General features: G+C 36.9%; 1 protein-coding gene across 3 annotated transcripts in view; it reads right to left on the reverse strand.

Annotated features, from left to right (window-relative positions):
• LOC117987226 (xaa-Pro aminopeptidase 1-like) overlaps positions 1 to 21104 on the reverse strand; it is a 35271-nt gene extending 14167 nt beyond the window's left edge. For 2 of the 3 annotated variants that reach the window (XM_069502273.1, XM_069502272.1), the window contains exon 1: positions 20771 to 21069. In XM_069502273.1, the coding sequence (XP_069358374.1) occupies positions 20771 to 20843 (73 nt within the window). In that variant the 5' untranslated portion in view covers positions 20844 to 21069. The other variant, XM_069502271.1, reaches the window with a different exon arrangement.
• Positions 21105 to 26376: the final 5272 nt, after the last annotated feature.

Raw genomic sequence — 26376 nt, forward strand, 5'->3', positions numbered from 1 at the left:
TTACCTACTATTTATAACTGAGATTTATTGCATCCTTTCCTCTAAATGCCTAGCTGTTGTTTGTTTTTGCAGCAGATATATATATATATCCCTTAGGAGGATAATAGTCATAGTCCCAAAGGGACAAAATATCCTGTGACACACCAGGGCAGCAAATCATCATAAGAGGTTATTTGTGACGCATCGTCCTGCGCAAGGATAGACGCTCAAGGATAACAGGCAACGACCGAGTCGGTGCATGTTGCAGCGGCCATTCACCGCATGCACTTACAAAATACGCACCCAGTATAAAATTAATATCGCGCAATGCTGTTATCGCGCTCGTTTAACAAACTCATTTAGAAGTAGGTACACAAAGAATAGGCTACTTGACATTTTTTTTAAGTTGGTCTTAAATGGTTAATATTTGTCCTATTATATCAAAAAAATTAACACTATATTTTTTTGCGCCCTAAAAACCGTAAAACTTTAATTTAAAAAAATATTTTTCTTAGACAGGTGAAAACACTGTCGGCCATGTTTGGCCGATAGATTATCTGTGCTCTGACGTCATGCATTTGTAAACAACAGTATAACCACAGGGTTATACTGTTGTTTATATATAATAAAAAATATAATAAAAAAAATATAATAAAAATAATTAAGGAAGCATAACTATTTGTAAAATCTTAGAGTAATAGATTACAATGGTCGTTGCAACTCACAACGACAGCGACCGTTTTAACATAGGCACTTTAGGGATAATTATAAACTTATGATTCTACCAATCAATCAATCTCATTAATTTTTGTAACGAACAAATAACTTTTTTGTGCGTAATGCGTGTGCGTGAAACAATGGTGTACCCCCTTTTTGTACTAGGGAAATATAGGTCGGTAAGAGATAAAAGCTTTCGTGAAGGGTACATACACAAGTGGTTCTATACGCGGGGATAGCAGCAACTCATAACAATGGTTGTCCAAACAAAGGCATACCCATCGTTGTTTTGACAGTTAATTATTGTAATCGTGGTTTAGTCCCTCCCATCTGTTTCTATACCATAATACAATTATTTAATAATGCAAAATATGGCGTTTCATGAATAAAATTGATTGTTTCCGATTGATTTAAAGCTCAAAACTACATTTAACTGAAAAAATACTTTGGACTTTTAATTACTTATAAAGGTTAGTCAAAAGTAGTTTTAACTGAAATTCCGAACAAAACTCTTCGCTGAAAATATTTATCAATACCTAAATACCTAATGCATATAAGATAAAAAAATATAAAAATCGAAGTTGGCCTAGAGTGACATCGGAGCACCCCTGTCTGACTCTACGGCCGCAGCCACTGTCCTACGCTAGACTGCTTAGAGCGTTTTTGTAAAGCGCAAAGCTGAATGAAGGGCCGACGAAGCGACAGCATCGAGTCTTCTGGCGTATAGTAATCATAATTTATTCATTTTAGCACCGGTAACAGATTTTTAATGATTGAGAGCTCTCCCTTCTCCCTCGGGCCTCCTCTTCAAATCAATAATTAATGGTTCCACTTCTTAAATCCATCCTTGGATCCGGATAAACCCAACCCTACCAAAGGAAATCTCTTGTTCACGAATCGTACGTTCCGGGTATTTTGCACTTTTTCGTTATGATATTACGTAGGTATGTACTTAGGTACCTACAGATGGGACTATAGATGGACTATATAGTCCGGCTATAAAATGGTATCAACTTTGAAGTTAAGACATTAAGTATTATTAATATTATACTATTTTCTGTAGAAGAATGGAAAGACTATTCATTCTCATTAAAATAGTCGAGGGGCATTTTCCAGCCTTGCTGCGAGACTAGGCGCACGTAACCATGTAGAAGGTAGACGAATATGCTGTCAAGTAATAGGTTTCTATTGCACATGAGAAGGTTTATATAAATCTGCTTATTACCGAACTCGAACAACAAAATATCTTCCATTCATATGTCATACAACCCTAGTGGTGCTGAATCCAGATTATTGGTAGGTTCGAAGAACAACGTCCTGTTTTCAACATTCATCCCACTAGTTAGTTGACTGTTTATATAAAATGCAAATACCTAAGGTAGATAATATTTTTTTATAATAAATGAATTACAAGTTATGGTCGACAGAAGATCATAATAATTATGGGTGGAAGAATGTTTTTTTTGTTAATTAAAAAGTATCCCAATATTTGGTAAAATTAAATTAAATCATACCTAGGTAAAAGCTTTATCTATCATGTATTGAAATTTTCAGTAGGAAAAATAGGTATTTAAGCAACAACTCGTAGGTACCTCCTATACAGAATCACAGACTTGAAAACTATAAATAAAATAACGTTCACAACGTAAACAGCTAGGTAGGTTCTACTCGTACTACTTACCTACTCGTAAGTACTTAGGTTGTGAAGTTGTGAAACGTTATTTTAGTGTTCACGTTTATATTAGGTAGGTATGTAATAGGTATATACGTTATTAACCGACTTCAAAAAAAGGAGGAGGTTCTCAATTCGTCGGAATCTTTTTTATTTTTTTATTTTTTATAGTGTTCATGTTTATATTAGGTAGGTATATGAAACTATAGCACAGCGTCAGTAGCGTAAAGTGTGTAGCGTGAAGCGTCTACTATTTAAGTATGGTTAGTTTAAAACTGTGTATTTTAACTGTTAAAACCTCGATTAAAATGGACGTTTACAAAGTTGTTACCATTATAGCTTGACCTACCGCAACTCTACATATCGTGTCGGATGGAACACGTGAAAGATAAACGACGGCGTGCACATTCGTGAGAGCGAGCTAGCTTGCAGTATCATGCTGCTATCACAGTTCTTACATTTCTGGTCCCAAACTCTGAAGGTTTAAGTTGTATGCAAGCCGTTAGGTGTATCTTCTGTGATTTCTGTGTTCCCTGTATAGCAGTCGGCTTTGACGCATGTCACTGCGTTATGGGCGTGTTTCGTCGTCCAAAGCCAAAGAATTTTTATGTACTACTTCCTAGGATTATTACCTCCTATGTCGGTGTCCAAAGCAAAACAATCGAAACAACTGCCGTCCAAGTCAAACCCTGGTCCATAAAAAATGGTGTATAGAAATTACAAACCGAAGGTAGGTAAGTATTTCTTTTAGTAGAAATTACAAACAAATTAAGTTAGCAATTATTGTTTTAAAGTAAATTGATTGTTTATCGTAGTGTCACGTCACACTATTTTGTGCATAAAAATGATTTGTATAGTTCTGGTTTTATGGAGCTAGAAATTGCGTCGTCAACAAAACTTTTCGTTGTTTAAGTTTAAAAGTTTAATGATGTCTGGCAGGGGGTTGCCACGTGATTTCTAATATTAGGAATTCCGAAGAAAATATAAAAAATTAGAATTTATAATTTTGACGTAAGATTTTTCACACCTTTATAAAAAACCAACCCCAAGCCACCCAAAGCCACCATGATCCAAACTTCGTAGTCGCTGATCGTTCCTCCCTGTGTTGGGGACAATACGCAGAGAACTTTCAGCTTTTATAAAATAACGAAGGTCTGGCATGCACTGCCTCTTTGTCCCTTACATCATTCTGAGCACGGAACAGGTGATTCTGAGTATTACTGGCTATACTTATTTTTTTTAATACGGCGGCTATATGGTGCCATTTTCAAATGTAAAAATTAAGTAGTTCGTTCTTTGGCAGGACAGTCGTGTTTTTAGGGTTCCGTAGCCAAAGGGTGCCAAACGGGACCCTATAACTAAGCTTCCGCTGTCCGTCCGTTCGTCCGTCCCTATCACTTCGTTGTCTGTCTGTCTGTCTGTCCGTATGTCGTGTCTGTCAAGAAAAACTATAGGGTACTTTCCGTTGACCTAGAATTATGAACTTTGGTAGGTAGGTAGGCGTTATAGTACAAGTAGTGGAAAAATCCGAAAACCGCGTGAATGTGTGGTTGGATACACCACAAAAAAAAAATGTGTTCATGAACAATAATTAGTATTTTCAAATTTCAAATTAAGATAACTAAGTATACCAAGTGGGGCATCATATGTAAGGACTTTACCTGTACACATTCTAAAACAGATTTTATTTATTTTTATAGTTTTTGATTTACCGAGCAAAATGTATCGTGAAAGAAATACCCGAGTACGGAATCCTCGGTGTGCGAGTCTGACTCACACTTGGCCGGTTTTTTTTAAATTTTAACTTAATAAAAACTACTACCCATGTACCCACTGATTTTTGCAAGAATTCTCGACCGATTTTCATTTTTTTTTAATCAACAGAGTAAGTTCCGTGGTGATCCAATAAAAAATTCTGGATCCAACTCCTTAATCCTGATGTTGCAGGGTTACTACCTGGCTGAGTTATCAAGATTCAGGAAGTGCTCATAGTGAGTTAATATTGTATGCTTGGACTCTAAGTCCCAACTCCTCAACCCTGATGTTGTAGGGTACAGCACTCCTAAACTATAGTAATTCAGGAATTGCGGATGATACAATTTTTTTTGTGTACCAAGCGTAGACTACATCATTGAACTTTGGATCCCAACTCCTCAATCCTGATGCTGCAAGGTACTGAACTACTAAGGCTGGGGATTTGAGAATTTCTGATGGTGAATTTATATTTTAGGTATCAAGCAACGGCTTCATGATTATACTCCAAGTTCAAACTCCTCAAACCTTAAGATGCAGGGTACAGCACTCCTAAACCATAGAGATTCAAGAACCATTTTTTTTATTCAGATACAAGTTAGCCCTTGACTGCAATCTCACCTGATGGTAAGTGATGATGCAGTCTAAGATGATAGCGGGCTTACCTGGAAGGGATATGGCAGTTTTTATTAAACCCGTACCCCTTTGGTTTCTACACGGCATTGTACCGGAACGCTAAATCGCTTGGTGGCACGGCTTTGCCGGTAGGGTGGTAACTAGCCACAGCCGAAGCCTCCCACCAGACCAGACCAGAAATTTAGAAATTATAAAATTCCAAACCCCTGCCAGGAATCGAACCCGGGACCTCCCACTAATAAGACCACAGCGCTCACGACTGCGACAGGGAGGTCGTCTGGTGAAATAATATTGTAAATGCCGAGCATAGACTTTGTTATTGAATTCCAAGTGTCATGTCTTCAATCCTGATGCTGCAAGCGCAAGGTACTGAACTCCTAAGCGGTGTGGATTTGGAAAGTTTTGCTGGCACTCCTATAATATGGCTATTAAATGAAAGGGTTTGCTGAGTATCCAACTCGAAAAATATTGTGACGTCACTCTAAATCCAATATGGCGGACTTCTAAAGATGTATGTATGTATGTATGTAAAGATATCTTCAACCGATTGAGCTGAAATTAGTTTGGATGCCAATGCATGGTTAGCTGTGTGACGTCATTCTAGGTGTTATTTTCAAGGTTATCGGGGTGGCTGTGAACGAATACCTATGGCACTATTCTTGAAATTCAAGATGGCCGCTGCATCAACATTACATTTTCACATTATGGGTGTCGTTTCCAAGGTTTTGAGGGTGGTGGCTAAAAACTAATATGATTTTATTTTTATGTTCAGTAAAAATAAAATAAATCGTTCCATTCCAATCGTCAATCATCCCACATGTGCGTAAATAAAATTAATTAAAGTTACTTACGTAATGAGTACAAGATATATTATTAGAATAGCTCCTCTCAAGTTACTCGTGCGAAACCGTGGTAGGTCGGTAGCGCCAAATAAAATTGTAGGGAGAAATTGCTCTCTTCGTTTAAACAGGCTAGAAAACTAATAATAATTAATGTAATCACGTGTGTCGTTTCGAAAAAGGGTTGAACATGTGGGCTACATGTACTAGGGTAGCATAAGCACCCTGGAGAACATTTCCACACATGACAAGCCCGCATGTATCTCTCTGCTCCACGTATCGGGGTGTGACTGCGATACGCATGTGCGTGTGCCATTACGTCTGCTGTAAGTATATTATATATTCTATAATCTATAAGCGTACCTGCATACGTATTCATGTAAACTTTTTAATTATAAATAATTAAAAAATATGGCCTATGATCTGGTATTAGAAATATCTATCTTCATCTGTTATTTTTAAAATCGAGATAGAGAATATACCTAGTCTAGGTACCTAATGAATAGATCGATACTTCACAAATAGGTTGAAATGACGTGCCAATGATATAAAAAATGATCAACTTCCCTGATTAGTTATTTATAAAAGTCATGCATATTCAATTCATTGTTGCAACAAGAATACACAAATTCAGCCAATCACAACAATTGAGACTGTAATAATGATTGATGCAATGCAGGTTTTACACAATCGCCCTACTGATCATCCCGATCCCATGCAGTCTTACTAGAGTGTTTTTGGGAAGAAGAAAATCGGTCAGTTCGGTCCGTCGTTACATTTCATAAACTATGCTATTTGCTTCGGGAAATGGTCAAATTGAGTTTCTTTGATTTGAGAGTCTTTTTAACATCTCGCTGGGTCTGACCCACGTTTCACCATATCCCTGAGGGATATGGCCAAACCTCGGTTTATACTATTTCTTTGCGACATATACATTATCTAGCATATTAAGTATATTCTGTATCACGATTAAAAAACAGATGAGGGTAGATATTTCTAATACCGAATCTCATACCAAAAACGAATCCGGTAGATACTTACCAACAACAATCTCAAACAAAACTAAATCCGGGTAGGTACCTACTTACAAAAATTCCCAGTTTATAGAATAAGTATTTTTGTTAAGTAGGTATGTACCTATTACTTAACTACTACTAAGTACTACTACCTACTACAATTTTAAAAAAATAATAAATATTCTCTCGACTGCCTTTAACTAGCAGGCCTATAACCAATACTTACAGTACGCGGCAGAAAGTAATGTACATCGACCATTAGAAGGAGATAGCAGATTTGTAGAGCATTGTATCTGTCATTGAGACCAACAAAATATCATATATGCATAGGTATGAGTGACAGAGACAACGCTCTACAAAGCCGAAATGTCATTCTTATAGCCGACGTACATTACTTTCTGCCGCGTACTCTACCTACAGGTTGGCTGAAATGTTCAACTTCAATGTAATAAAAACATTAAATAGTTTTTTAGCTTCGTATTTAGAATAAGTAGAATTCCCACTTCCGATTTGGGATGGGGGATCCTTAGGTTCTTATTGGATTTTACCTACCTAATTAATTACTCTAAATGCAATAAACAAAACATGAAATTAAGACTCATGAATCATGCGAAAAAAGTAATTGTGAATAAACTTTTTCCTCTGAATTTTCTCCAAAGATAACAATATATTGCGGCATTCCTGGGCATCAGTTTGCGTTTATACATTCCTGGTCTTAGAGATTCAGGTGTGGCCATTTTTGTTGAGTCGTTTTTTTTGTTTTTTTCTAAAAAAATATTTTTCTAAAAAATGATATGAAATGATGTGCACATTTCGTACTCTGTAGATTGGTTCGAAAGTTAAACTTCCCGGACAGTATTACAACTGTCCAGAAAAGTAAGTATGGAATTTCATTTCTAGACAGCAGCTGTTCAGAAAAGTAAGTATGAAATTTCATTTCATATAAGTTTATATAATAAGTAATTTTTCGTACCACTTGCTCAAAAAAGTGACATTCTATGCCACAAAGAGCGAACATAACAATAGTCATTTTTAATCTGTTAAAAACAGGTAAAGAAAATTGTACTGAATTTCATTTATCCTCTACTAGGGCGTAGATAGAATAATAGGTAGATTTAAGTACTGTGTAACCGCGTATGAGATAGCGATAGCACGACGTAACGATGAATAACACGACAATTATTACCATTGTTTAGTAGTCAATATTTGTAATAACCGATCAACAATATTTGTATTAAACGTTTTTTATGTGAAGCTTTTCCGACAAAAAAATATTAGTCTAGGAATTTGCCGCGTTTTTGTTTTCTTCAAATACATAAACGTTAAGTTTATTTTAATTTATTTTTATAAATAAGTTAATGTTCTAAAAATACGTTTAATAAATGCTTATCTCATATTATTATTGTCTTATTTTTTTCGCAAATGGTACGAAAAGTAGAGTATTTTCCTCGGTGATAAAGCTGTCTTAGTCTTGGGTGAACTTAAATCGTCACCCGCGAAAGAAGACACTGCTTTATCCCCTTGGTTAATAATCTACTATTGTCTATTACTTGAATACCATCTCAGCTATGTGAGTTTTATATTTACATATTTTATATTATTAATTAAAAACATACAGATACGAAGATCATTCAAGAAGCCCTTTCTTCAATGATTTCTTTCATGAACATGATGTCCTGGTACTCAAAGTCATTGGGAGTGACATGCCCATTACTTCTTGTGTTTCCCTTCCATCATTGACGACACTTCCGCTTCGAAGAGGCCCTTTGCATATTTAATTACAGCTGTTAATTAATTAGACACATTTATTTTGACCAGAAGAATGCGTTTTACCATTATGATAGTTTTCATAATGAGCTTGTTGCACTCAGACACTCATCATTAGACAAGGTCCTAAATCCTAGTTAAACGGGTTTTCCAATAATAATAATATAATAAGGGCCCTTTTAAATTATTTATAATAAAATAGAGTTAACTAGGAAAGCAAAGAGTACAAGGAGTTTGAAAGGGCAGAGTAAGGGCCTGTCGAATTTCAAGGTTTGTGTACGCACTGGGCGGGGTTTCTTCAGCCAATCGCAAGAGAGGGTACCTTACGCAAGACGTTACGCACCGCAGCGTTGGCCCTTCGGCTGCATTCATTAATGAGCGTTCACTTGTCCCATTTACTAACTGGTTTTAATAATGGTTCGAGATATAAAATAAGTAAGTAAAATGTTTAATAATTACTGCATAAGCACAGAATAAATAATATAATAGTACTAACGTAATAAAGGAGAACTTATTCTAGGTACTTAAATTTATAACTACACACCGCACACGCCGGCAGAATTAGCGGAACACAAAAAAAAGGAAGAATAATTAATGTAATTTTTTGTAACACTGGCCGGTTACATTACTTTTTTTTAACTTTAGGTCTAATTTGAAAACGGAACATTAGTCGACACCGACAGTCATTTTTTGCATTCGTTTGTTTTAATTTTTCTTTCATACACCTCTATCGACTGCTTCAAAGTTGATTTTCTTTTTTCGTAAAGTTCGTTATTTGAAAAACATTGTAAGTAGGTATTGCAGTTTTATGAGGCTTTCTCGCATATCAATTACGAGCATCTAAGTATGCCTGATTTAACGCTATCAGAAATTATTAGGGCAGATGAAATTAGAAGAAATGGTCAATCCTACAGATCAAATGCTACAAGACTTCGTCGATCGTTATCAACGACTCATCTTTATTTTTAAATTTTAATGTTTTGCTATACAAGTCTCGGCCGAAATAGCGATTACCAACCTTGTTTAGTTTCAAAATCCCTCGTGAAGTCCTCGGCTTCGCCTCGGCCTTACATAATACTCGGAAATAATCGGTTTATTTCAGGCCTGAACTGTAATGTAGTACTATTAATTGAATTTTTAATTCAATAATCAGTTTTGGCTCAACCTTTTACGCCAAATACTTACCAAAATTTCAGGTTTGTAACTCATTTCGTCTACGAGCTGACCCGTGACACGTGAGCAGACAGACAGACAGCAGATTGACATTAATAGTGTTCACTTTACACTTTGGGTACGGAACCCTGAAAATAAAAATGCACCAAACTGAGAAGCTCCTCGTTTTTAAAAGCCGGTTAAAAAGAAGAATATCCACTACGATTGTTATCACAGTTAGTTTGAATGATTTTTCTTTACTTACCTAGCTATCACTTAAAGTTTGCTACAGTTGTCGAGACCCTAGACCCCATTACCACGCCATAGTGCCTAGACCTCTAGTAAGACTAAACCAGTCTAGACCCAAAGGCCATCGATAGGTATTCTCTTTCTAACTTCTGATTGCCTGGTTTACTTGTCGACAGTGTTGTTGCAGATCCGTCTTAACTTTCCTTCCCTTCCTAAGTTAAGCAAGCATAAGAAAGCTTCTTCTTATGAGGGATAGTTGAACATTCGGTCAAGTGTGCCTAGTTAATAAAATTGGTGATCTACATAATAGGCAAGTGAAACCGGAATAAGCTTGCGACTCCAGCGCTCCGCCTCAAGAAAGTCCTAAAGTCGTTTGTGAGAAGGAGTATAATTTACACAAAGTTACCTACTTATACTTTAAAAATCTAAGTACTATAACTATAAGTATTCTCAAAAGCATAAATTACACAATTGAAGTTTATATAAATGTTAAAAGGGCGTGGATCTGACTTGCAGCTTGCATTCATATTTAAATCTAATCTATCTAATTAAATCTAAATAATTTTGATATTCCTTGGAAAAACTTAAAATATGGATCTGTGTGTTAACGATTTTTTTTATTTAAAGAATTTGAAATACGCACTTGTATATTAGATTTTGAAATTGGCACGCGCACGAATATTATTATGTAGTTGGTGGTAACTGTTAAGGTTCTTTTTCCCCTAGGTATCGATATATTTTGTCCATCCCTTGGTTCGATTTATTAGGAAGGTATCGGCGATTGCCGATAATGTCGAACCGTTCGGAAAATACTAAGGCTCCATGGGCATAGAGATGGTTACTTGAACGGAAATCAATACTTCATAATAGGAGTTCAAAGCTATAGAGCATGGTATATTGGTTCCGAAAACAGGTGAACGGAACGGGAACCAACGATGCGCTTTGGGGCGGTACCTTCCTACTACCCAGTCAGTGAATGACAAGTTCGCGACTGCGCAGATTTGTAAGTTATTATGGAAGTACTCAGTCAGTTTATATGGCTTTTTTTATTCTTTTGGTAAAAAAAGCTTTCTTCACTTATTTACTACTAGATGATGCTCGCGACTTCATCCGCGTGGATTTAGGTTTTTAAAATCCCGTGGGAACTCTTTAATTTTCTGGGATAAAAACCGACTTCAATAACCACCAACACTAAAAAGTAAAAAATAATTTAATTTATTACCCAATATATTATGTATACAAGAGATATTGTAGTTCTTTATTAATATTTTTTGGAGCCGGTGCCAATTAGCCGCACGAACCGTCTCTATCTACTCTTCATAGTGTTTTGCGACTCCACATTGGCACCGACTCCAAAAAATATTACTATAGAACTACAATAACTCTTGTATACATAATATATTGTGTAATAAATTAAATTATTTTTTACTTTTTAGTGTCGGTTTTTATTTATTTTTGAATTTTTTTTATTTCAAAAATTTTAGTGGCCCCATCGTACTATAATATGATATGCCTGGTTAAAAACCTACTGTTTCAAAGAATCCATGGGCCGTGAAAAGCTAGCAGACAGATAGACACACTATTGCATTTATAATATTAAGTATGGATTTCAATATACCCATTCAGGTTTAAATTATTATTTCAATTATTACTTAAGAAATGAAGTCTATCATATTATATTAGAACTAAAATCCTGACTCATTCACTGACTGACTCATCAACGCCTAGCCCAAACCCGTGGACCTAGCTAGAGGTTTCTTATTTAATGTAAACAACTTAGATGGATTGATCTCTGCTACTGCTAACCAATCCTTAATCTAAGGTAAATAGGTAATTAGGGAGCAAGCCACGGGTGGTCGCTAGTATGACTAAACACCGGCTACACGTTCCGTCTTGCCTGTGCAGTTTTAACTGCGCAGACAAGACGGAGCGAGCAAAAGACTGAACAATGAACAGTGGCCACACTGTACAAGTTTAGTAGGCAATCTCGCGCAAACCAAAACTGTACAGATTTAATTAGTAGTAACTGTAGAGTCAGAGATATTTAGTCGGGGTTCAAAAAGAAAAATATACAAACAATTCATAATGTACTCTGTACAACGAAGTGTGAATGCTTAAATTACTCGTAGGGTCAATGCAACAAACAAGAACGACAGGTAATAAGTAATAACAGAACTCAATAATCGTTTAAGAGTTGATAGGTAGGTAGGTAGATACTTAAGAAAACACTACGATGTGTCTTGCTGGACTAGAGGCGCAGCTTGAATGCCGTCCAATCTTTAGCAAGTCGACGATTGCTCAAGCGACGCTTTAGCTGCACGGGATACCGTCTTGCCGTCCACAGGTACGCGCTTAACTGCGCAAACCGGCTTGTGCAGGTAAGCGCACAGGTAAGACGGAGCGTGTAGCCGGCGTATTATATTAAAATCCTACTTAAGGACGAAACTGTACGATCTGTATGATTTTTACCTTACCGGTAGGTAAAATACGGGTGAGGAATAAAAAAATATATAATGATATGCGTAATTAGATCGATCATGTATTAGGACTGCATAATATATTGGAAGCTTTTTAAAGCAAGTAACATGAAGCCAGCAAGCAAAGCAACAAGGGCCAGAAAAAGGGAAAGGTTCCTTTTGGTCCAACCACCGGCAGCCGTTAAATAATATTATTAACAGCTACCGGTTTAACGCATAGTTCCACCAACCTGAAAGCTAGACAATCTGTTTCGAACAGGGTTGCATGAAATACATCCGGTATTGGAATGCTGTGTAGCTGGGAATGAATGTTGACACCCTCGGGTAGGCGGGGAAAATGTGCGCGTGGGAGAAATGATATCCACCTACATACTGGTGCATAATAAACGTAAGAAGGTTTGTCGGGAAGGTCGGAAACCGCCATTTCGACGTTTTCGACGTGAAGGGTTAAACTTTGTTGAATTCAAATCAGTAGGGAAGCATAGATGTAAAATATTCACTTTGACAAAAAAGGTCAAGTGCGAGTCTGACTCGCACACGAACATAAACGTAATAATAATAATAATTATTATAATAGTAATAATAACAAGTCTTTATTTAAAGCAACCAGGGCTCAATTTGTTAGTAGACAATTTGAATTCTTAAAAACCTTTTGTTAGTAATAAAGTGGGGGGAAGAAAAGAGACGATTAAACATTTACAAATAATTGTGGCCTCACCAACACTTGATAATGTGTTTCAAGCATTGGTAAGTCCATCTTACAGGCAAACAACAAATTAATGAAATGAAATTAGTTTATTTCATATACTGACATATCATGTGCCACTTCACATGACATGATCATGTGAAGTGCCACAGTTCGGAATGAAGATTCTATTGAGAAGAGCCGGCAAGAAACAGTAGTTAGTGACAAAAAGGGCCTTGACACATGGACAGACAAATGGACACAAAGTAATGAGTCTGTTTTTCTAGACTAGAGCGTTCTAAATTCAAAACATTTTATATATCACTAGGTAAGCAACAACCACTTTAGTTCACTGGTTTGGTTCAAAGGCGTCCTTTTTGAGCTAGTGAGTTGTAAATAACATACCTACGGCCGGGCATTTAGGTTCTATTGGGCAATATTATTACTATAAATAGGGTATTTTACCATTTTTTGCAAAGTGTCTTAATTTGATTCTAAAGTAATAATAAACTACCTACCAAAAAAATTATGAAAATTTTATTCAATCTAAATGCATTTAAATTTTGCATTTCGAATTTCGCCGCGAAAATGCTACCCGCTATCTTTTTAAGTTTAAGTTCATGAGCTGTGATGACGTCACACGGATTGATAAGCAACGGTGTTTTCTTTAGTGTGTGTTCAATGTGACCGCCATGTTAATTCCGACTGTGATAGTCGGAATTAACATGGCGGCTACGCGACGGTATCATGCGTTATGGATATTAAAAGGACCAGATACAAAAGTGAAATCTTTAAAATGAATTATAAAATTCATTAGCTATATATAATTAAAAAAAAAAACTAAATTCACGTATCATCGTAAGGTATGAAAATAAAAATGAAAATTTTTAATACTTAGGCAGTAGGTAATAACAAGTAAAGATGTGAGTTATCCCCACAAGCGAAGTGCATTCAAAAGCAAGCAAGGAGGGCGTAGGAGTACTGGACCATGAGTGGTCAGTATGTCATTAACAAACAATAGGTATGTATTTGTGTGTGGGGGTGTTTGTGTGTTTGTCTGGTTGCCAAGTGGCCGGTGCGGCGGGCCAATGCACGCGGCCACGGCACCAGGCATACAGAGCGGCGAGGTAGTGGCTTGCACCTCGATTGCATTCAATGCAACGACTGCAACGAGGTCGTTGCACTTTGTGGCACAGATACGGAATACGGTGCGTGACGCTGTACAAGCCAGACGTGCGAAGTGCGTTGACGTTCCTTTTAAAAATAATGTAAACATTTGTGTTCATTCAAATGAATATTATTGGTGCTTATTCCGTCGCGTCGTACAAAAGCTTTAAACTAAATTGACAGTTCAAAAAATAGTTCCTAAGTAGTACTATGCCTCTTACAATGTTTTCTGCTGAAAAAGATAGCTAAATAAACTTGTCTAAAAGTTTTGAGACTGATGTGCTGACAGGTCTCAAAAATTTATTTTAGTCAAGCGATTATGTTCAACCGAATAAGTAGCTACCATTTATTTATTTTTAGTTGTATAGCAAGGACTCATTTTCCACAGGCAACATTGCGAAAAGAATGATATAAACCCCGCAATTGCTATTGCGCTGGAACCATGTCTCTAACATCGAAATGACGTCATTTTGACATTAGCCGAAATAAAAATATAGGTACCATCGAGCGAGACCAATAATTAATCTATGGGTACCATCAGCTCGAAACTTCAGTCTAGTGCTGACGTCACTGAAATGGCGGCCACGCGCATTATCAATTTGCGGGTCTTATATCTACTTACTTTTTTAACCTGTCATTAAATAATTTGTACGCAATCGAATAGGTAACCACCATGTCTAGTTATTTTTATAGTTGTTGGTGTAATCGGATCAGAATAATGTGATTGTTTTTGGCATGTCTTGGCTTATATTCGTTTTATTACGTCAACCAGCGCTAAAGGCCCACCCTTTAGCGTTGTGGGCAGTTTGGGCGGGCGGCCCGGGCGGCTAGGGCGGCTAATAAAGACAATAGCGGTCATCTATCACGGATGCACGCGATTCCGCGCCGCGGCCTGACGTGACCCCTTTTTCACGTAATCTGTTCCGCTGGCTTTTGGACATATCAGTTAATTGCCCTGATAGTTATATTGACAAACATACATAGATAGTCTACATGGAGCTTTTTGAGCTGAACGCATTTTGAGACAGGACGAGTCTCAAGCAATTTCAGTACTGTTCCCTTAGTCCGAAAGACTATCACAATTTCACGCTCCTACAGATGTGATTGGCTGAAATGGTTTTCTTAGTCCAACGGTGTATTATACTTGGGAGTCTAGACTCTAGACAGACGGACTGCAAGCCAACTGTTTTGCAGTCCTAGTAGGCTAGTGTGGACACACTTTAAGGGGACTCAGTTCGGTGCTTTCTCCATACAAACGTAGGAGGGAAAATACAACAATATTCGATATTGTACGCACAAAACTAAGAATTACATTGATTTATCTCGTCATTATCTAGGTTCAATGATATCTAAAACATTGAAAAAAATATTGATTTAAAAGTTACGGGCCTCAAAAGATTCCTATTTTAACACTAAATTTATGACAACTTTGGGCGTAAATAAATAAGATTAGGGATATGAAAATTCTAAAACAATTTATCATTAGACGTAGTTTATTTATTCATTACTTGAAATAACTTTACTTTGCAAACATAAATTCAGTAGTTTTTTCTCAAAAATACTTTTCCTAAACCTTTTTCGCGCGCTTGATTTCAGTGATAATCATCGTGCCTCTCAACTTTCTCATACAATGTCAAGTGAAAAGCAAACACGTTACCCACGTGCGCGGCCAATTTCGGTCGAGCGTCCTGCGTCACCTTAAACTGCAATAGAAACAGCCGACAGACAACAAACAAAAGATTTTTAGAGTTCCGTACCTCAAAAGAAAAATGGACCCTACTTCGTTGACTGTCTGTCGTGTCAAACAAAAAACCTATAAGCTGCTTCCCATTGATCTAGAATCATGAAATTTGGCAGGTCCTATAGCACACGTAAGAGGAAACATCCGAAAACCATGAATTTGTGGTTACATCACAAAAAAAAATATTCATAAAATAAAATAAGTATTCATGAAGAAATTCTTAATATTTTCTACTTTCAAAGTAAGAATAATGTAAAATATACCAAGTGCTTTATCATATGAAATATATAGCTTTACCTGTACATTCTAAAAAGGTTTTTATTTATTTTTATGCATAATAGTTTTTGATTTATCGTGCAAAATGTCAAAAAATACGACTGTAGTTCGGAACCGTGGGTGCGCCATGTGTACGTGTACGTTCTGTATTCCTAAAACTAGTAAAATTTAAGGTAAGTAAGCTTTCAAGTTTCAGCTTTGTTTTTCATAATATGTATAAAGATAGAACGTTAACACATTTTAATGTTAGTCAAGTAGAAAGGTGCAAACGGGTTAGTGGGACAGGGGAGTAAATCGGGACGTAGGGGTGCGGCGAGGCCTTTACAAAAGCCCTCGCTCGCCATGCTTCCCTGGTAGATATTTATTTTTATGGGCTACGGATAAATGTCAGGGGAGTGCCGGGCGGCGCCTTATGGCGTTTATATGACTTTCAGCTTTACTGCCCTGACACAGTCATAAAAATACATAGGTTGGGACTGTTCCTAAGTAAAAGGCTAAGCGGCGACCTTGGAAAAGTTGTGACGCGCTAAATTATACATAATATTTTATGTTACGTTTGTAATCCGTCTGCCAATCGGCACCTCGCCAGGGTGGGCCAAAACCCTTCTCATTCTGAGAGGAGACCCGCAAGGGCGGATCCAGCTTTGGTGTATTACGATATAGATAAATGCCAGAAATTTTGTACTAAAAACTGTCATCTGTTGTATAAGGAATAGTTCTATTATCTTTAGGGGTCCCCAGATGCAACGAGCGCTTGGATAATAAAAACTTTACTATAAATAATAAACGTAAAGGACCAATCCGACCAATACATTATAGGTATATATAATACATATTATTTTTTACTTTTAGAGGTTTTTACTGTCGGGAATTTTTTTTAAAGTGTGAAAAATAATGAAATATTCTATCATTTGCGTTATCAGTAAAGACAATAAAGATCGGATATAAGTCAGTCTTGACTATTTAACAATCTCTACGGTCCTTTGTTTGAGATGGCTTTTTTGACCGTTGATTTTATCGAGATAAATATATTTTTGGGTATTAAAATATCGGTTGGTATGTTATAGTTTGGTGATCTGGCAGGGACTACTGGGCCCCAATCGATCGTGGGCCCTGGGCAAGTGCCGTGTGATGTTCTTCAATCATTGAAGAACGTCACACGAAATGTGACATCTCGATGAAAGGTAGCGGTGGCGCGGTAAAATTCAAATTTTGGAAGCGTTTGTTCGCAAGAACATAATGTTTTTGGCATCATACAAAATATTATATTAAATTGATTAAGTATTGAAGGAACTTACATAAAATCTAGGTATATAAAAATATAAAAAACATTATGTTTAACAATTTTAATTAGTGGTCCACCTAGATCCTGGCCGCAGCCCAGGGGGGGGTCATGACCCCCATGACCCCCCCCCCCCTGGATCCGCCCTCGGAGACCCGTGCTAAAAAGCCGATTTTTTATTATTTTAACACAGAAAAAAACGATATGAAATAAAATATAACCTACCTTTTTAATGAAAAAAGTAGAGTGAGATGAAATTCTCATCTACCTACGAACTTATATTAATTTAAATGCAAAAGTTTCTATCCATCTGACCTTTTAAAGCCCTATATTATTACCGAGGTTAGTAACTAGGTAGGTAGGTACTTTTACTACTTTTTATCCCTGAAAATCAAAGAGTTCCTACGGGGCTTTTGGAAACCCCGCATAGATTTATCTATGTAGACTAATGCGGGTGAGCTTTGTTCTGCATCAACTAATACGTGAGCGAAGCGAGCTCAAATTTTTTATCATCTTTAAAATAAAACAAAAATGGTAAACTCAAGAACTAATATTTAAATTCATTTCAAAAATAATTTCTACGGCCATGATAGAAGAGGTTCCAGTTTTCACGCGGTATTGGACTGCACAGCCAAATCGGGACAGTAGAAGTTGGTCATAGTATACGATTGTAAAGAACTTATAAAATGGCACGAGATTCTATATTTAGATGCAATATGCAGCAATATATCGTAGCTTACTGCTACTCCAGTTACAGCCAAGTTCTAATAACACTAAATTTCAATAAGAATGAGGTAACGTCTACGGTCTAGTACTTATAGTACCTAATAGTCTTCCGCAACAGAATATTTAGATACATTAAGTACGACTACTTATATTTGTGTTTATTCAATATCTCGATATTATATTGATGCAGAACAGACATAAGATAGAACCACTCTGATAGAGCTCAAAATGTTATACATTCAGTATAACATTTCGAGTTTACCTGAGTTTTTTACTGCGACCGTACCTATGCGGCAACCTACCGCAACTAAACGATCACATGGAAATTACATGGAAATAAAAAGTAAAGATCAGTAGGCTAGTCCTAAAACTTTACAAACATACTCTCACAAGGCTCCTACTAATTCGTGTCGTCCTGGTAAAACGGGAATATCAGCACCCCGTATTTCTCACGCTCGCACCCATTCAGCCTCTGGATTCCGGGATGAACCACCGTTTCGTCCCTGTCTAATCCTTGGGAGACACCGCTCTTACTTGTAGGCTGCATGATGGGAACCTGAGCGTATGTCCTCTTTTTATAGATAGGTAGCTATTCCTTTAATCTAAGTTGGTTAGAATACTTAGTCTTACATACATAAGTAGATATTTTAAGTACTATACTTAAAGTTGTAAAGTATAGTATACTTTATGTAGTATACTTTCGTATACTTAGTATACCATCCAAAATTCTTTTTCACTTCTCATGCTCGTAAAGTTCTTCATTATGATAGCTATAAGCGGAATATAAACTGCTTTTTACGTGTCTCTAGGTTCAAGGCACAATTTCTATAGGGTCCACTTTGCACCTTTGAATAGGTTAGGTCGGGAGACCTCATTACAAAATTGCTCGAATTTCTCTACTTATAATATTATTATTGTTTCATTTCCTCGCAATCGAAGTGAAAAGCAGAGTGTATAAACTCGGTCATATCACCCATTTTATCCTCGATAAAATGGCTTGTTATATGTACAAATTCTACTATTTCACACTACCTCAAAAGGAGCGCTTTACCTGCCTAAAACCAGTGAAAAAATGTTTTTTAAAATTAGAACGCTCTGGATTGGCATTTTTTCAATTTATTGTCTCAAGAAACGTTCGCAAAGTAAGTATGTACGTAATAAAAGCAAGGAATATACTAACTACTCTATGCTGTACATACAGGTAAACCAAAATTTTACGAAAATCTACCTCTAAGGTAAAATAGGGGTAGGAAGGTTATATGAAAGTCCTATCTTTTTGAAATAATTAGATACATAAATATTTACATAATATACTTAATTTACATAATATACATAATATACCGTAATAATTTACATAATATACCGTGCTCGTCTTCTCGCTGTCTCTGCAAAAGAGTCCGGCTACTGGCTACATGCTCTTCCCTCTGCCAACCTGGGCACTATGTTAGACCATACGACACTTTCTGTTCTCATTGGTTTTAGGCTTGGCGCCACAATAAACCAGCCTCACCGTTGCCACTGCGGTGACTGCGTTGACGCCTTCGGCCACCATGGGCTCTCCTGTTCGAGAAGCGCTGGACGCTTCTCCCGCCATAGTACCCTTAACGACATCATCCGGAGGTCCCTTGCCACCGCCCATGTGCCAGCTGTACTAGAACCTATTGGTTTGGCACGTAGCGATGGCAAGAGACCTGATGGTATGACGCTCGTACCGTGGAAGATGGGCAGGTCGCTTGTTTGGGATGCAACTTGTGTAGACACTTTAGCTGCATCCCACATTCAGGCGACCTCCTCTATGGCAGGTGCAGCGGCCATCAGCGCCGAACAGGCCAAGAGGCGCAAATATGAAAACCTCGATGGGAGCTTCGTATTCGTGCCTTTTGGTGTGGAGACCTTGGGGCCGTGGGGCCCGGGGGCTCGAGCTCTTTTTGAAGAAATTGCGAAAAGAGTTATCGAGTCAACCGGGGACCCGAGAGCTGGCAGCTACCTTGGTCAAAGAATTAGTTTGGCCATCCAAAGGGGTAATGCTGCCAGCATCTTGGGTACAATGCCTCGCTGCGGTGGTCTCGATGAGGTTTTAGATTTAATTTAATTTATTTTAGTTTTAATTTAATGTTGTTTTTTTTTAGATTTAATTTTATTAATAGTTTATTTAAATAATTTAAATACAAATAATTTTCACAATTAAAGGTAATACTTAAGTATAAAGTATGACTTAGTTTAAATAATAAAAACCTGTATAGCTGTTTATGAAAATCCCCCCCTTAAGGGTGGTAAAGTAGGAGATGTAAGTTTGTAGGGGAAAACTACATATTAACTGTCATTATTTTATTAACTTGTTTGTTCGGTGGCCAACTTTTTCTTACCGGTGCGACTCACCAAAGAGCCCAAGATCTTTAAATTTTTTATTTTTAGGGCCATTTTTTGACCAATCCGCCTCTATTACTGATAGTTTATTTTCCTGAATGGACACCCCATAAGTTCTACACATATGCAGAAAAAATTGATCTCTTAGAGATACCTTGATGAAGCGTCTCAAGGGTGACGGGTTCGATTCAAGCACCTGAGGATTCGTAAAGAACTATAAAATGTAATAGGTAGGTAAGTAATGAAAAAATCATTTTAAGTCTGACTTACCTTCAAATATGAGACTGCTCGCTAGATACGCGACGATCAGAATATGCATGTTGCAGATTTTTTCAGTTTTCATTCACTATTTAATAAAAACAAAACGAAAAACACCTTTCCCATTACATTTACCTAAGTATTTTATATACCTAAATAATTAGCGCGGCTTTTTTTTACTGAAAATCAAATGACTAAAAACAAGGAAAAACTATTTAGGTAGGTACCCAAAGAATTAGGATAAAAATAATAATTTCAGGATTTCATTTTTCCAACTTAACTACCGCCGTACGCTTTTCGCCGTAAAAAATTCCGTTCGGAGTACCTATGTAAGTATATAAGAGAGGTATTTTTGCAAGCGCTCGAGCGCGTTCGTCACTTCGAGACTCGCGGAACTATTTCAGCGATCCTGAAGGTAAAACCTTTTCAGCGCAACTCAACCCCACCACCCTTTGGTGGTTCGAATGGGGACAGGGAGCGTCCCAATCCCATAAAGAACATTTTCTTGACGCTAACTGAAACAATATTTGATTTCCGACGGTTAATTAAGGCGTTGGATCTGGTTACGTTGTCGTGATTTCTTTCACTCCATCTTTATAGCATAATAAACGTACCTACTCGTACCTACTGAAATTCTAATTTCAGAATCTCATTTTAGTAGGCATATACCTATTTGCTTTTACTTTTATTCAGATACTAGTTAATCCTTGACTGCAATCTCATCTGGTGGTAAGTGATGATGCAGTCTAAGATGGTAGCGGGCTAACCTGGAAGGGGTATGGCAGTTTTTATGAAACCCATAGGTACCCCCATTGGCTTCTACACGGCATCATACCGGAACGCTAACGCATGGCGGCACGTTTTTGCCGATAGGGTGGTAACTAGCCACGGCCTAAGCCTCCCATCAGACAAAACTATACCAGCTATAATAATGTGAGGAGCATTTCCAGGGTACCCGAAGGGTGCCAACGGGAGCCTATTACCTAAGCCTCCGCTGTCCGTTCGTCTGTCAGCGGGCTGTATCTCATGATCCGTACCTAATAGGTTTAGGGCACCGAGTAGAAATGTCACTTCGTTTCCCCTTCATCTGTCAAACGCAATTGTTGTTACAGTGTGAAGGTAATTCTATTGCCGCTATAACAACAAAATAGTAAAAATTAATTTCAAAATGGCCGCCATGCAAGTTAAAAATAAATAAATGCACTTGAGCAGTTTTTGGAAAAAAAACCGGCCAATTGGATAAAATTCGGAAATACCCCAAGACAGATCGCAATTAGGTACCCCAATTTAAAAAAAAATGCATTTTTTCAAATGCCAAAATTAAAAAAAAAACTATTTACTTTATGACTTATGAGCAATGAGCATCTCATATGTATGTAAAAAAGGTAAACCGTAAATGGATCTAATTAGAAAAATTGTTTATATAATTATTAACTAATACCCCCAGCCACCTTACATACAATTTAAGCGTGTGTAGGTACCTACCTAAAGCTACGTAGTCTACGTACACCTATTTGGAAGGACCATGTGTCACGCGGACAAAGTCGCGGGCACAAGCTATAATAATAAAATAAAACACATATACCTACTTAGGTAACTCATCTGCAAATTTTTAATTAATATCTTTGGTTTGATTCCCGGTTAGGCCCAGTTTTAGGAAAATGAATCCGTCCAAGTCGGAGCTTTATCGTTACGTTTGACGAACTTTACAGTCCCAATAAACTCCAGGCTATAAAGGCGAACTAGACGATTTAACAAACAAAGCCATCTCCCTAATTGGACGTTTCGGGCATCGCCGGCAAATGTTAGGGCGCGCAATCACGTCGTGACATTTGGGTATCTACCCTACCTCCCTCTGCTGTGACCGCCCTTGTATGGCGACTCTAATGAATTCTTTTTATAGGTCAGTTTTCATGATTTTAGGTTCAGATATTTTGACGCAGTGCCCAGTGGTAAGCGTTGTGGTCTCTTATGTGGGTGTGGTCTTACAATAAACTAGATAACCCAAGCCGGCTTCGCTAGAGTACAATTTTTGAAAATCGGTGAGGAGGTGAAATTTCCGAAAATCTTGAAACACATATTTCTTCAGTTTTCTTCGAATGCTCAAATAAGTAGGTACTTACAAACTATGAAGTCCATCATTTTTATGGATCCACTTGAAAAATCGCAAATTTTCGGGTGGAATTTCCTATATTTTTTTCTTATTGAATTTCTACGTCATACAAGACACCTGTGTCTACGTAACAGAGAGCCCTATACTAAATTCTCTCCGGGGATAGAGTAGGTATAGAATAGAATAGAATAGAATGTTTTTTTATTCATGTAAACTTTTTAAAAGTGCTTATGAATAGTCAGGTAGTTTTAATTTACTATTTTAGTATACCTGTCATCATCATCATGATCAACCCATACCGGCCCACTACTGAGCCGGGTCTCCTCTCAGAGTGAGAAGGGTTCAGGCCATAGTCTGCCACGCTGGCCCAATGCGGATTGACATGGCATTTTTTTTGGAATACCTATAGTCCCAGCGATTTAGGCTGTGCGTTGACAGATCACTATTTTATGTATGTATTTATAAATTGTATAGTCCGTACACAATGACTTCTCACTCGCCATTTTAACTCTATGGGTAAACTGTAGTGCCAACGGGTTCACCTTTAAAATAAGGACTAAAATTGTAATTTTGACATAAAATTTGACACAAAAAGCTAAAATGGCGCGTGAGTTAAATTTTACGCGTTATACAAACATATAGGTAGTACACGACAACCGAGAGAATGTTCTGAATTCTGATCTAGTTCAAATAGAGACTTGGACCGTGCTCGTGCTGTGTGTCAGTAATGAGTATAGTACATGAACGCTAAGTCGCCATGATACCGCGTAGAAACCAATTAAGGAGTCTATGGTTCTAATTAAACTGACCCTCTTAGGCCAATGCGTAGGCCTGTATTGTACTGTACTGTATCTACAGGTGAACCGTGAATGGTGATGCAATTACTGACTACCTAAAAATAATTATTCACGAACAATAACTTACTGAGTTCGCTATATCTACCTTGATAGTGCTTTACCAATGCCAATTACATCTCCCATGTGTGAATTAATCTATTTTTAGAAGTTGATTTCAGAAATTATTCTGCAGTGATTTTTTTGAACTAAATGATGCCCGCAGCTCGGCTAGGTTCACGTGAAATTAGGTTTTTATTATAAATCCCGAAGAACTATAAAGTGAACTCAAGAGTTACTTACTCTTCTTACGGAAAATTGTGTCCGTCAGTAAATTTCAATGCAATCGGTTTAATAGATTGGCCGTGAAAGGATAGAAGACAGGCAAACAAACAGACACATTTTTGCATATTAGTAAAGAGTATATGGATTTATAAAGCCATGGGTAGGTTTCGGCTTATAATAATATTATCCATTATTATCATTAAGGGCTCCGTTGGGGAAAAATATAAATTAATAAATCATTATGTAAACATGTTTTATTAATAACCGAAATTTACATTGTTGTTTGAATACATACTACAATTTCATACATATTATAATATAATTATTATACAAACTTCAAGTTCTATCAGAGAGTTTTGTTGGTAGGTGCTTCCTTCAAGTGCCCGAGTTCATTTTACGATTTTTATTCTCTATAAAAGCTTTCTAATAGAACATGATCTTTGATGAAAAACAAGTTTTTATTTAAAGGTTGAGCAGTTTAGGTATAGATAATTTGCGAAACCTTTGTGGTTTTATAATTACCATCAAATTATACAATGTAATAAAAAGGCAACGAAAAAACAGAGCGTTTAGAAATCCACTTTAAACCACTGTATCGTGGTATTTCGCAACGCTATTATCAGACTGATCGTGAGGGTCTAGTGTAACTTTTCAAGTTAACGATCACTTGTGTTTAGGTTATTATTTGTCATCCAACGGAAAAGTGTCGTGATTTGACACGTTCACACAATTTTGGCAGATATACCTACAGTTAACGGTAACCTAAAAAAATTATTCATCAGGACTCGGTGACTCTAGTGTAATACTACTTTTCAAGATAACAGTTAGGACGCACGTCCCTTTTTCATACATACTAAATATCAGATATTCGTACTTAGAGTTAACGTTAACCTGAACAGTTATTCTCTGGGCTCAAAGGTGTAAGTAACTTTTCATGATAACGGACGAAACGTAAAGTTAATGTTAACTTGAAAAGTTACACTCAGGGCTCAAAGGCGCTAGGAGGTACTCTTCGTGTTAACAAACGAAACGTAAAGTTATCGTAAACTTAAAAAGTTACACTCAGGGCTCTGAGCGCCATATCAGACAAGTAAGCACGAAACGTAAACTTAACATTAAGTTGGAAAGTCAAACTACAGATTTTGAGCCCTAAGTGTGCCCTTTCATGCTGACGTTAACTTGAAAAGTTACACTTAGGGCTCTGAGTTCTAATATCAGACAAGTATCGTCTTCATATTATGTTATAAAAGTTAAGAGACCGATCGCCATTCGCATCACGACACTGTATGTTTCTAATTTGCTCCTTAATCAAACATAAATGCAAAAATTAAGTCTTGGAATATTTTGAAAAAATTGGTATTAAGACTCTTAAGTTCCGCGCTAAGCGACATTTTTAACCGACTTCCAAAAGGGAGGTGGTTCTCAATTCGGTCCGTTTTTTTATCGAATGTAATCAGAACAAGGAAACACGAAAAATATGCTAATATCATTATTTTTATTAATCACTTAAGTAATTATACGTCCTTAAACAAGGGGATTATGTATAACAGTAAAACATTAACGCGAGATTATTAAGTATTTATTACATATTTAATACGTAATAATTAACGTTTTACTACAATCTCAATTTAGTTACACACAGAATACAGGTTATCTTATTTTGCCATAGTAAATGATTACACTGTCGGCTTTACAGCGCCACTTTGTAAAGTGACTTAAATAACAATGAACAATGTTACAAAAGAAACTCGCGTCAACAATTTAATCGTAAAAAATTGAATTCATCAGTCATCATCAATTCATCACACATAAAACCTATTACCTTATAACCACATAAATATATTGTACAACAGAAATTAAGATGGCAGTTTTTTAGTTATATTATACAAAACGCAATAGGAAAATTCATAAAATACATACAACAACCACGCACACATCCCTTGGTTAAAAATTAACAACTACACACATATTATCTAAAACTAATGTAATTACTATTCATCTATGACTATTATATACACAATGTACACACAAATTGAACTACCTTCTTCTAATATCAAGAGGGTTACAAGTTTGCAACATGAATGCGAAAGGGTGTTTGTTTATTGGTTTGACCATCAAATACGCCGCAACAGTGCAATGGATCGGCGTGATTTTGCAAGGATATAGCTATAGACCCTGAAGAGCGACATAGGCTACTTTTTATCTCCGATAAATCAGTGTTCCACAGGATTTTGAAAACCTAAATCCACGCGGACGAAGTCGCGGGCATTATCTAATTGAATAACAAACCAATTATTTTACCTAACAACTTACTTGTTGTTGACATTGCCCGGGCAAAGCCTGATGTTTGAGTATTTGCCCTAACTCAACCCTATCCGTTAGTGTCG

The sequence above is a fragment of the Maniola hyperantus genome, chromosome 12 (assembly GCF_902806685.2).
Source record: "Maniola hyperantus chromosome 12, iAphHyp1.2, whole genome shotgun sequence".
NCBI lineage: Eukaryota > Metazoa > Arthropoda > Insecta > Lepidoptera > Nymphalidae > Maniola > Maniola hyperantus.